The sequence below is a fragment of the Mya arenaria genome, chromosome 9 (genome assembly GCF_026914265.1).
Source record: "Mya arenaria isolate MELC-2E11 chromosome 9, ASM2691426v1".
NCBI lineage: Eukaryota > Metazoa > Mollusca > Bivalvia > Myida > Myidae > Mya > Mya arenaria.
Window position 1 is genome coordinate 22,817,232 of NC_069130.1, and position 14,755 is coordinate 22,831,986.

Below are 14,755 nucleotides of genomic sequence, written 5' to 3' on the forward strand. Positions count from 1 at the left end.
TCACGCTCTCTACAAAGCGAAACCAAAATACTGTTTGATGCCCAATTGCAAAATATGGCTTACGAATTCACTTCCATTAACAGCCGTCCTATGGTTATATTACCTGGATAGATATGTAAGTACAGAGGTATTACATGTAAGTTCAGGCCCCAATATCACGAAAATACTCAAGTTATGTCTCAAACTCAATCTCAATTGAATTTATTACAAAAAAGCATAGTATTATTCAAAATCTTGTATGTTTTTATACCTTTAAAAATGTAATTTCTCAGAGAATATGTTATTGAAAGATTTTGACAATATAACAAAGAAAACTCATTCAAAGATACTCCTGCATTTTCTACCATTTGTTTCATCGTGGAACCGAGTTTGGTGACACTGCCAGGATGTGCTTTTAAAGCGTTCCAAGACCCAGGTAAATTAATTGCTTCTTGATAGAGCGTATGCATACTTTTTTCAGTGATTATAACACTTAAAGTTTATACTTATTCATTTGTATTTTAGAATGCAATATATTTGCAATTTTTTTGATAGTTCTGTTTTTGATAGTTCTAGTCTTTTGCCTTGTATAAGTTACATGAGTTCAAATGAAAAACTTGTAAACATTCCGGTCGATAACTATATTACAGTCCAGTAACTGGTGGAATTGCAAGCTTGTGTATATAATTATGTTAAATAGTTGGCGGGTAAGTGTCACGACCTTACCCAAATCCTAACAAACCCTAACCCTAACCGAGTGACCCTGCATACGTCCCGCCTCCGTCCGCTACTGAATGTAATTTAGACTTTCCGATAATGTCCATTGTATTATTCCTTAAACACTAAAAAAATTAAAAACAGAATTACTCAAAAACAATATTTTAATAAATAAAACATATTTTTTAGCTTATTAAAGCCCTGGAAGAGTCAAGTCAATATGAATAGTATGACCTATATATTGACTAGAAAATATACAAGGAATGCACTGAGCTGAATAAAGTGTTTATTATCTAAAATATATGTCGCAGTATCGCGTTCTTAAACAGTAAGAAATTATTTTGTTATTACTTAATATAACTTGCTCCTTAAAGAACTATTTACAATTTTGTTACTTTAGTTAGTACATCTTGCGCCTTTATGACCTATTTTGTTACTAACTACAGCTTGCACCTTTAGAATATATATTGTAACTTAGTACAACGTGCACCTTTAGGGAATATTTTGTTACTTACCTTTCTTTATTCAGAATATTCACGTGTTACAAACATTGTCCAAACCTACTTTTTATATTTTTAATTGAACCATAACATACGAATTTGCTTGTTAATACATTAGTTATTTTAGGGCAATAACCTCAAGAAAACAAACACCATTACATAAAATGGATATCAATACCGATACAACTACAAATGATGAGCTTATAGTTGTTTTGATATTAGCCAGACCAGTTTGTTCTTTCCCTAGAATGTGGCATATTGCGTGTAAGGGAGAAAATAAGTCCGCCTTTTACGTCAAACGTAAAAAAAACAACGCCTATTGTAGTTATTGTCTTGTGATAAGCAATCTTATAAGTCTCAAAATGGGCTAGAAAATAGGTTATTATAAGATGAAAGAGTTTCAAATCGCATGCTAGATAGTCTGTAATGGTTCGTTTACGTCTTAATACCAGTATATACTTGCTAATTTGCTTTGGTATATAGCAATAAATACCAAAACAAATTAGTGTTTTTAAAGAGTAAGCAACTTGTATAGTATTTATGAATGAAATACCACCATTTAAAACCATGTTGTATCTTTGTTTGGTAATAAGTGTTTTTGAAAGTGTACAAAAATATCTTTAGTATGATTATTGTTTATTTATAGCAAGTTCATAAGAAACTGGCTAATCAGGTGATACCAGAAGGCTTAAATTGCAATGCATTGAATAACAATTTCTGTTGTTATTCAGAAAATTTTAAATTATTATCTTCTAAAATCTTGAAATTTTAGCGGTGTGTTTTTGACGTCTTCTAGGATATTTTTGAAGCGATTTACAAAATTACCTATGTTTTATTTTAACGTAAGAAGTCTATCGTTAGATCGGGGATTTGCGGCCAATTTCATTCGACGTCTGCAGTTTTGACTTATCCTTCGAAAACAACTTGTAAACCCGGGCTTTCAGTCTGTTAGTAAGATTTGTTCAATACAAGTTGATTGTTTTACATAATAAATATGTATGAAGGGACTGAATGCTCCCATCCATCAATTTAAATTGATTACACTAGATTTTAGTCAAAACCTGCATATACATTTAATAAAATGCACTGGGGACGTTTCAATCACTGACGATATACCTAGCGCTCGATATTTAAATTGTAGAAGAAGTTGTTTAATATCCTTTTTTATTACTGAACTATTTCGAGTTTTCATTTCTTTTCTTATGATGCGCTATCAAAGTATATAAAAATTGATTGCTTTCTATGTTTTAATCATCGACAATAATATAAACTATGAACTACTTCAAACATCATATATAAATAATCCCAGCAGTTATTGGACATTATATCTACAATTCTGCAAACCTCACCCGAGCCTCTGTAGATTCATTTGTTGTCAATACACACCTCCTTATTTCATAAACCATCCAATTTCATAGCATGGCGATCTCAACCGCATCTAGCACTCTCATGGATCGAATTTACGCACGCGCAAACCACACCCGGTACATTTGCCTTCGCGTTTGAACAAGCAGCGTCATGTGCAGATCGCTTATCATTAAGCTTACAAATTCATATTTAAAACTCAAAAAAATATTGATTACCGCGCGCACCTATGTTTTGTCTCGGAGCCCTTTAAACTGTCATTGATCTAATGAGCCATATACCATCACAACAGTGTGTTTGTGCTCGCTCAGTATGTCATTTCGGGTTCTCGTTTCGCTTTGGATATTAGTATCCGCGATGCTTATTTATCCTCTCAAAGGCCAGTACGTGCACTGTTGACGTCATCACCTACCCAATAGAGGCCTGGACATATTGAAGACACACTCGCGACGTATATAACATTCCTGTGACACAGTGTTAAAACTGGTATGTGTAGAAAACGAGTTTTGGGAATAAGGCAGCTTCTTAAAAATGTATACTGACCATAGTGAACCTAGACGAAATCCAATTTGCATTTCTCATCTCTTATTTCAGTTAGATTATCTTCCCCTGTAACATTTCAAATTGCTTCTTTTTTATAAAGCTTACCAAGTGGACTCTCGCTGACAAAACATACCCTTAATGCGATATATCCCCCATTAAGGGTAATGACAACTTTTTATGTTCATTTGTGTAAACGAAGTAATTTAACAAACGTAGAACGTCTAACTTATATCATAGCAAAACCAAGAGGTTAGCAAACGTTCCACGGATTTTTCATGGCACATCTATTTAAAGCTATTGAAAAGCAGCCAATGCAATATTGACATTCGCTGCACCTTTTTTTCTTTTCGGCATTATCGATTTGCCGATTGCATTTAATATCATTGAGTTCAATACAAAATATCCCCGGACATAATCCTCTGCCAATTTTGCAAAGAAGGTCACGCTCGGTTTAAAGAAAATTTTATGCTGTGTAAGAATGTTAATGTTGCAAAATATAATAAAGTGAAAATTGAAAATATTGTATTCTCTATTTATGGTAAAAAACCTTTGCAAGTGACTAGAACATTTTAATATGATATGGGGAGTTATGTGCGCTTCGAAGGGAATAATTAATCAAATTATTATGGATTTGCAAAAAAAGCTCTTGGTGTATTTTATTTTACTGATCTGTGATTGCGTTTAGTTAAACCTCACTCTGTCGTTATGTAGGTTACGCATTCATGCCAAGAAAACCAACATGGCCCATCCAGAAAAAATATTCATTTTTTCTTGGCTGTGCTGTACATTTCTTTCTAATTAAAACGTCTTTATTTTGAATGAAATGCTTTGACGCTAAGCAGTGAAACGAACACTTAAATTTATCAGTATTTGAATATTTAACACATGCCAAAATTATACTTTTCAAGTATAAACTTAAAGATAACACCAATCCAGTTTGATATAAAGATAAAAGTTGTTAATTTCTAGTGTAAGAATATCTTAAACATATTTGTTCTTACGATAGCTTTATATAATTTGAACAATGACAATCGTGGTTAACGAATATAAAAAATAAACTAATCATTCCAACAAGAACCGATCAACTTTTGTTTTCATACACTTGACTTTTCAAACAACTTGCTTTCCTTAATCGTTATATACAATTCGATTTAGTCATCAAATCCCCTTCTTCGAATGAAATCTGTTTCGATGTAATGTGCGCTTACATATGCATGTATATGGCCAGGATGCTTTTATACGGACATTTTAATAAATAGCTTCCACTGGAGTGTCTTCGATACCTGAACAAAATGAAGATAATCTTTCAAGTACAAACATATTAATTATATTTTTATATTTTTTTATGTATTATTACTGCACCCGACCCGAGTTACAGAATTTAGTCAAGACTGCGAAGCGCAAATTGTATTATTTTAACAGTTTTGTGCCATATTGTCAAAGACAAGTGCACTAAGTATGTTACCAATTGCACGATAAGTTGATATGATTCTGAAATGAGAATTAATAAATGAATGAAAAGTAAAAGATACGCTTTTCAACATGATACAACGTAAATATTTTGCACGTTATGAAATTATTTTCGACTTTCAACATGTATCTTAAACAGTCAGTGTTTGAACTTATAAATGCCACAAGAAGGATAAACCTTTGTTCAAATTGCAGACTTAAGGTGTGTGCAAGTTTCAATCTCAAGTCATTGTATCATTTTATTCAATTCATCTTCAATGAAGTAACGTCATTTAACTGTTTCATTATATAAACAATGAGAAAAATAATAACACTCCATAATATAAATTGTATTTACGTCAAGCGGCATTGAACAACATCCTTTAAATCACGTCTAAATGCTTTGTTCATAAAGGCATAAATAATCGGATTGGCAACGTTATAGAAAAAATACATATAAAATATCAATATATTATACGGTATGACTTGATGGGCCATTAGCCAGGCTGGTAGAAATACAATAATAAACACTGCAGTAACAACAAATAACATCCCGGCTGTCCGTATATTAGCAACGAGACCTTTCTCTCTGATTGTAATTTGACGGTTAATTTCCGTTTTTTCGGACTTTGGTCGTTCTTCCAGCTCAATATATGGCTCTAGTTCGGTTTTGACGCAGCCATTTGTAAAAGAGGCACGCGTGTTCAGGTAGGATGTGGCATGGTCCTTACACGATGAATATCCGCTAGGTTGGTAGCGCATGCGTTGTCGACGTGCGCGACGTAGCGAGACAAATCTGTATATCATTATGTACAATATAAACACAACCACTATCACAATTACGAAGAAACTAGAGTATATTTTCTGGTAGGTTTCAGTGAAGGAATGATTGAATATCAGCCCATTTGGCTTGCAAATGCCATCGTACATCAGAAATGATTCAGTTCGGATGACTTGTGTTGATGTTTCGGTTCTATTAAGTGAATATACGATTTCAGAGTAATTCCAATCGCGTTTTGGCACCAAAATAATACCATCATTATTATCTTGCTTTGAAACTTTCGGCCGATTGTTTTGTGCAAGAAGGGATGTTTCATTCGTATAAAGTTTTGACGTTCTAAAATTAACCCCGTAGTTAAGAGCTGTTATAATTCCAAGCATAAAAGCTAAGCTTGCCAGGATCGTTATTATGAGTTTTGCCCTTCGTGTTGTCAGAAAGTGTGTGAATGGATGACAGATACAGAAATACCTGTCTACAGCTATAGCCATCATAATGAAAGCAGAGAACGGCACATTGGAAGTAATAAGAAACATATAACACTTGCACAAAAAGTCATACTTAATGAAGTAGTCCATATATTCTAAGACAATGGTATACGGGATTATAAGAACACAAGTTAAGAAATCCGTACACGCTAGTGTTATTATGAAAACTGTCGCCGCCAATTTGTTTCTTTTTCGGACGTACACATATAAGACGAGGAAATTACCGACGGTTCCGAGAACACAAAAGAAGGATAATATTCCAATGACTGCCATCAATAGTTCATGACTTTGATCACTCGGTAGCGGGATAAGGTCAATCTTTGCCGTGGTGTTCACTGTGGTGTCAGAAGCCATCATTATGCCCTAGTCTGAAAAAAAGAAATATTAACAAAGCATTTAATAACAATGGTCAAATTTATGTACGATTTTTTAAAACCTGTTAAATTCCCGTCTAATATATTACGTGATTGAAACATATTAAAGTATATGATATTGGTACCAAAATTCCTGTTCTGATTCCAATATTCAAATTGACCTAATGTACACATCAACATCCTCAATTCTACGCATACAAAACGCCTTATATCAAATATATAGACTTTTGTAAAGAGCAATATTGTTTCTTCCTTTACAACACACTCTTGAAGAAAGAATTAAAAAAATATACTGTTAATTAGGCGACTGATTGTGAGCTTGTTTCATTTCGCGTTGCTAGCATAAACATATCGTATTTAATACAAATATAAACTTGCGTGCATGCTCAAAGTATCCAGTTTCAAATTTAAAGGAGACTTCAATGGAAAACAAAGCAATACCCTACAAATCAGAGGCTATACAACCAATCGAAGAAAATAACTTGACAAATACTTAGGATGTCAAAAGTTTGAATTTAGCTGAGAGTGTTCCCCTCGAGTTTCTATTTAGTTTAAATTAATACAAAACCGTTTATTATCTAACGATCTACCTACCACATATATCAATGTTAAACATCACAGGCAACAAATTGACAAATCTCAGTGTTTCTCTCCTGATGATAATCATGTTTTATTTATTCATTTAAAGAGCTGGAAATGTTTCACATTCAGTATTTATGTCTCATATTGCATACTTATCTTTTCATCAACACGATTATTTCAGCAGGCCTTGGAAGATGAAATAGCAACACTAATGGCAAAGCTGTTGAAATTAATGGAAGAAACAAATGGCTATCATAATATGATAAACATAATTTTAATAACAAAAACAAAACGACAATGTGACAAAAACATGGTATTCATGAACAAATAATTGTTTGAACATACCCAGTATTTTACAGCGTAGTAAAGGTTTTGATTTCAAATTCACGTTTGTTAAACAATGATATTTGAAGGTTCAATACAATCCCTGTTTATAGCCGAATAAATTAGTGTGATGGCATTGGCATGAGTTAATGATACGCGCGACACTGAATGTGAAAACATGAACGTGCTTTGTCTTACAGAAGTTCACCTAGACATTCCGTATGGGTGTTAAAATATTGTCTACTTTCGCTTTGAACATATTCAATTAAATAAGATGGATAATTTGTCACGTTTGCGCTATAGGAAGCTGTCTGGCTACCGTTAGTTCAAGTTATGTCAATTTGACCATCGGTTTTAAGGAAGTTTCTGTAAGGTTTGAAAAAAATCCAATTGATTGTACACAGACAGAATTGATTTGTAACAGGTGTTTTGTGTTTATTTGAATGCACCAATAGAAACGTCATTTATTTTGCCAATCTAAATATACCGATATTGACACAGGCTTTGCAGATTTTTGAACTGACGATCAATTTTTAATGCTGTTTTATTTTTATTGCCAAAAGCACTATCAAATTAAAAATGTATTATATAATCTTTTTTTCAGAACATTGCAAATACTATTAGACAGTGAAAAAGAACAAGTCTGCCCGAAACGTGTGCATGTACTTTCATCATTACAGGTCAAACGTATACTTGTTTCAGATTATGTCGTTTGTTTGTACGATCGAATGCAACATTGTCATGGCCCATCAACGAGAGATTTATATGTGAACGCATGCGATAGTACCCGAATAACATTGGCAAGACTGGTAGAGCATTGTATTTCTCAACAAATAACTCTTCTATAACTAAAGTTGTAATTCAGTGACGGAAAGATATGGAGGGAATGAAGTATTCTTTTCTCGATAAAATGACATGTTCGCTGCTAGAAACAAGTGTAAATGAACGAGTCTAAATCATTGAACTTATTACAAGACGTACATATATGTATTAGTTTATCAAACTGATTACTTTTCAGAGGTAATATTATGTGTAAACACAACTAGTACGTGCTATTAATGTACATATATGACATTGTCAAGAATCCTCACAATCACTTTGCAAATTGACATTGCCAAGAATTATCACAACGGTTTTTTTAAATATACATTGCCTAAAATCCTAACAACCGTTTTGTAAACAGACATTGTCTGTAATCCTTGCCACCGTTTTGTATATAGACATTGCAAAGAATATTCATTATGTTCTGTAACTAGAAATTTCCAAGAATCCTCACAACCGTTTTGTAACTATACATTTTCAGGAATCCTCACAACCGTTTTGTAAATAGACATTGTCAGGAATCCTCAAAACCGTTTTGTATATAGACATTGCCAAGAATCCTCACACCCATTTTGTAAATAGACATTGTCAGGAATCCTCAATACCGATTTGTAAATAGACATTGCCAAGAATCCTCAAAACCGATTTGTAAATAGACATTGCCAAGAATCCTCACAACCGTTTTGTAAATAGACATTGTCAGGAATCCTCAAAACCATTTGTTAAAAGACATTGCCAAGAATCCTTACAACCGTTTTGTGAATAGATATCACAGAGAATGCACGCCATCGTTTTGTAAATAGATATTGCCATAAATCCTCACAACCTTTTTGTAAATAGACATCACACAGAATCTACACCATCGTTTGTTAAAGAGACATTGTCATAAATCCTCAAAATCTATTATAAAAAGACATTATCAAGATACTTCACGATCGTTTATGGTGCATACAAATTTTTGATTTTGCATAAGAAAGCAAGATTGCACATTACCTCTAAATCGCGAATATATATTTGTATCGTTTAGTTTAAATGCATCCTTTTCCGGACAGTTAGCTGAACGCGCCGTCACTTAAAAATAAATAACAGAAAGGAGCCCTGTTTGTCCCTTTCACTCTGTCGCTAGATATAATATGAGTTATTTCCCTGGCACGACCTTCGACAAGTACATACGAGGAATCATGCCTTGGGGAATTAAAGACAAGGTTCCATATGCAGGTCTAAGTCAAACACATACTGTTTTAACTTGAACATTGTCAGAAATAGCCTTTGATTATTTAAAAACGTTTACATTAACAGCCTTCAAATCCATTCGCACAAAACTTTAAAAAAAAACATTCATACGTGCAACTACGAAATAAATTATAACCACACCAGCGGACAGGCATTGCAATCATTCCACTGTCGTTTATCGTCGTTTATTGACGTTTTTTTATCCCAAGTCCTCCAAAACCTCTCGAAAATATCACGCAAAACATTATGTCGATTACGAGTGTATGCACATCTAACTCAGTCGTTCATTGAGTTTATCAATTGGATAAAGTTATAACATTTGTACCGTTTTTTGTTTCAATTAGATCCAATATCGCCTGATTATTAGTTGTTCGCACAGTCAAAAATGTGCCAAGAAATGATTCCAATGCGATCTCTTAGATTGGAGACCATGTGCAATCTTTCAACGAGAAATGTTCAAGAATGTCACAATACACTGACATCACCGATAAAATAGAAACACAATTATCTAAAAGATGCAATTTACAGGCGGAATTTTCTTGAGATTCGCACAATAAACCATTTCATTCAAAATTGTACTGTGATACAACATTGAAAGAATGTCTACCAGTTACAACTGGTTTAATGGAGTTTTGTGATTGTGTTTTAGGTACGATGTTATACTGTAATGATTCTTTGCGGCATTAGACCAGTTTAATCGCATTGTGTTCAATGTATAGAATGCATTTTTAAGCATTTTAGAATAGTGGTTGACGGGATAGAAATTATATTAAGCCCTATATGTAAAATACCCCTGTAAAGCAACCATATTACATAAACGTTTAATAACGATTTACTTCGCGTCAGGTTTTATTGACGACCTCAACGTGTCACACATCGTCATCCTGTTGCTCGAAATATTCATATAGTGCAATGAATCCGTGATGACTCGTTATCCTGTGTTGCAACAAGTCATGCGTTACCAGCACTGCGTTGTATTCTATTGCCAGGACTTGGAAGCCGTTTTTGACGGCGAGAAAGGTCAAAATATACAACAATAGGCTAGACCATAGGCTTAAGTCCCTAGATGTATACGATAAAACAAGAATAGCAAGAATGTTTAACATGTTGAAAATCGCGTATGTCGGCCGCGATATAGGCGATATATCTTTATATTCCCATCGAATTGAAGCGGACCCGCCGTTATGGATATAATCAACGTTTCACTCACGCTTCCATCTTACCTTCGACTTTAAGAGAACTTTAATATTCGTAGAAAAAAAATCAATAACTGTAGTGTATATCTTTGTGATAATATTTCTAAGAACTCGCCGCTTAAGCTGACATTTATAAAAAGCCATGGACGTGATCGTTTTCAAATATTACATCATAAAAATATTGAGTTCTAGAGTTCATCGTGATAGTTACAAAAACAGACCATAGATATGAGACCTAAATCAATTGCAAATTAGGTCGTATTACATATTTCTTATTAATAAAACAATGGATCTCGGATGACTAGTCTAGTAGCCTCAAATTAGATCAATGCCCTGTTTAAAGGCAGAAGGAGCGTACAATTATAAAAGCTAATATCAATCATATTGTTGATGTTGTCATTGAGTCTTTTCGAAATGTTTAATTTTGACCTCATGTTTTAAAACATGTTGTCAGTAAGTGTTCGAAGTGGCTATGTGGATACGTTCAAATTTGTCGACGAATCTACTGAAACATGTGAACAGGATTTCACAGAGTTAACACATACATAATGTTCAACTCGAGGTGTCGATTTAATTATGTCGACAAATCCAGTATATGAATGAACTTGTCAACAAAACTGAGTCAAAATTTCGTATTATAACGCGAAAACTTGACATTATGGAAGTGGACATAACTCTGAGACCATGCCGTTGTATAACTAATAATCTGATAATAAAAACAAGTCAGCAGAATTATATGACCACATCATTAGACAGTACAATATACATAAACTTATATAAATCGTAAGGAAAAAGGTGATAAATAAAATCCTAACAACTTCGAAATATTACAAACCCAACATGACTATTTACATATACAATCTGCATCAGAAACTCAAACCTGAAACCTAACTTATATAATTGTACTAACATTACACACATTCTCTTGGAGTGGAATGATAAACAACAACGAAGTTGGCAAAAACTTTCACTTATCAGCTTGCGAAATACTACAGACATGTTATTGTCAACCTGTATTATGGATTACAAACAAATAACATTCTTATTGTGTGTATTATTCATGGTATTTATAAATTGTTTCCGAGTGACCGATATCCCTTACTGAAGTATTAATTCCTAGACGACTATTCAATGATAGTTGTTATTATACTACTGGTTACATCAAATACTAGATCTGATGATGATTCTTTTAAACATATGCATGTCACACAGTAACCCAACAATGTAACAAGTCCGTTCAGTATATATTACAAAGTTGTGAATGCATGTAGGTTAAATACAATATTTTTTTCATAATCGTAATTTTCACAGCTATTTCCACAGCTCATATATACTTTTGTTCCCATTTTGCGTAACATTTCATTCTTTGAGCTAGGATGAATTGCATTGAACACAGAATAAACTGTTATGATTTTTTGATCACACGGTGACTCAAATGCTATACAGAATGTGACCAAAATTAACTTGATATATATACTTGATATTTAACGCGACACCGCTGGGACGATTTTGTTGGCTCAAACTATTTGTTTAAGGTCGTACTATCATACTTTAATGCATAAACACGTCGGCTTTTATCATATTTGGTTACATCTAAATGAATATATTATTAATTTTAAAGTGGATTTTGTCATTTGCCGTGATTGAAATGTCAGCCGTATAACAGCTATCATGTGAAACAAGGGCGCTGTAGTATTTTCTACATTCAGTTCACACCTGTCGATGTTGGAATCTTTCTAGAAGGATGGTGGTAATTGCGGAAAATGTTTCTGTAAAAAAGTTAATCAACAAATATCTATCACGCGTGGCATATCTTACTACGGATTAAATTATACCAATATTTCACTGTTAATATATATGCTTTTAGATATTTATCTCGTGATTCCCATACAATCATATCTCGATGTTAAAGTAGTGTCATGTTAGCTATGTGGGTATTGAGGTTATATGTGGACAACGAAACAGTCCAAAGCTTTAAGGCTTTTATATAAATACAGTATAATGTTAAAATACTTTGACTTTAATAACAAAACAAAAGACTCATGATTCGTGTACGAAGCGCCGAAAATCATTAATATTAAAGTATATGTTATTAAAACAGAACACTAATTACGCTTTGTGTTTCGATAATTTAAAGTCAAGTAAATTACAGAATAATGCATTGAAAAATAAACGTAAAACATTTGCTTCTATTACATTGTGCGCCTTTCAAGCAGTGATTCTGTTAGGATATCTAACTGCTTTAAACCATTGAGGTATGAAATTAACAAACATTTTGAATTGCTAAAATTTACGGGAAAAATGATACAAATGTGTTATTCTTCTGTAGCCGGATGAAATTGTGAATAACTTTGCAAAGGTCTTTGTTAATGTTTTGGCGTGAGAGAACATACAAAGGCCACAATCCAAAGTGCCTGGGTATAATTAATTATCTGCCACATATGATGACGTATGTCAGATGTATTCTCAGATATCCAAATTAGCATATTATTCTCCATATGCAAGAATTATCATAGAAATCTTATGAGACAACATGAACTTTTTGCAAGACAGCAAGCGAGAAAGATGGAAGGTGAACACGTAATTCGTGTTTGCGTTGGTTAACGGGTTCAAACATAAAAAATACAAACGGTCCTGTAATGAAAACTTCAATAGCTAATACTCCTTAATACCAGATAGTTTTTCATGGTTTTAAAGGTTGGTGGGTATATTTTATTCGTCTGTATGATAAACAAGATTTTATTCAACTGTTTTATTTTGATTGTATGATTTCTCAAAATTTACTGCAACGAATGTTTATCAATAAAGGTTGAGTTACTCAGCTTGTATCCGTGAGCGAAACTACCTTTATATATTTATGTGTGTGCTCTCAGTTTAAAATATTCGTTTATATAATTGAGCCAAACTCTGGTTGTCATTTACTTAAAAAGGAAAGAAAGCATGATAAATTCTAAGATATGCTGGTCAAATCGAAAGTATTATATATCTAGTTATACAGCTTTAAAAAATAAGTTTTAAATATCACAGATCTTAAAATTAATAGAAATACAAGTGGTAGTTCGCTTTAAGATTACTTTGCTATATATTTAAAAATTTGTGCATGTCGTTTCAGGCATCATATACAAAATAACGCTTCAATAATGAATTCGTAATTTATTTGCAATACGCAGCGTTTTAAAAACCAATCATTTTTTAATTCCTAATAATGGATACCTTCTGTTTTTTTGCTGATGACTGGGAAATCGCGATCAATTATGCTGAAGAGCAATACGTGTTTGTTTTTTTTGTATAATGATCCTACGGCTTATGGAATGTATAAAAAAGCGATACGTTTTAGTTCTCCGTCAATGCTAAATTGTGTTTAATTGAATGCATACATAGACCGCCCCCCCCCGTTCTGACCGTTTTATCTATAAACCAGTTTTGAATGAGGTTTTATCAGTATTAATTAGTGTTGGGAATCGGTTGCAATTTTACTATCGATGATCGGTTCCACTCAAGAAACCGATTGTCGATAGTACAATCGGTTTTTAATATACTAGATAGTATCTGAGTTGTAGTTTTATTCATGTACAGTATTAAAATCTTAATCTTTATATGCATATACCTTATGTCTATAAATGAAGTTATTAAGTGTTGTTGTATAAAAAATAGTTCATTTTCTTGCTCATTGTGGCTTTCATCAGCCATTTTGTTAAAGATAACATTTGAACACTTACTAATAATTATTTTTTTTCGATTATCGATTATAACTAAATACTGTCGATTGTCGCCGATTTCAGGCCCAGCCAATCGATTTTCGATTATAATCGATCTTCGGAACATCACTAGTAATAATATACATAGAAAAAGGCAAGACAATGAGAAAATGAAAATACCGATTGACTGTTACATACATTTAGATATCCGAGGTACTTCAATGAAACATCAACAACTCTGCCGAAATGGCAATAATGACCACATGGTTTTGTATTACAATAATTAGTTACATGCTTTGATATTCGATAATTATATCCCTCTTAATCAATGTTCTAAAATACTTTAAGAAAAAGGCATCTTTTGTTCAAAAGGTTCAATATTCAACGAAAATGATATATTCCCCCGAATGATGCTAACGGTTGGCAAATGCATACACAAATATATTATGTAAAATATCAAAAATGTATTGTAACTTGGTTGCCTTTTCGTAATTGAATTATACACTGTTGTCTTTTTAATATATCTATACATTTTATTAGAACTATCAAGGAATGTAAATGAATATCAGAAATTTATAACCATATATATATATATATATATATATATATATATATATATATATATATATATATATATATATATATATCTACTACAGATATTAAGGTGACCATATATATATTAATCTAGGCATTACGGGGACCGCTGG

At 32.8% G+C, this 14,755-nt stretch overlaps 1 protein-coding gene across 2 annotated transcripts in view; it reads right to left on the reverse strand.

Moving 5' to 3' along the window:
- The window catches only part of LOC128202924 (cholecystokinin receptor type A-like), a 59,369-nt gene that overhangs the window by 13,829 nt on the left and 30,785 nt on the right, over window positions 1–14,755 (reverse strand). The window contains exon 2 of one of the 2 annotated variants that reach the window (XM_052904106.1): window positions 4,785–6,187. The exons of the other annotated variant lie outside the window; for it this stretch is intronic. Within the exon in view, the coding sequence (XP_052760066.1) occupies window positions 4,908–6,176 (1,269 nt within the window). The 5' untranslated portion in view covers window positions 6,177–6,187 and the 3' untranslated portion in view covers window positions 4,785–4,907. Of the gene's footprint in view, window positions 1–4,784; window positions 6,188–14,755 lie in introns of those variants that run through there. 2 annotated transcript variants of the gene reach the window in all.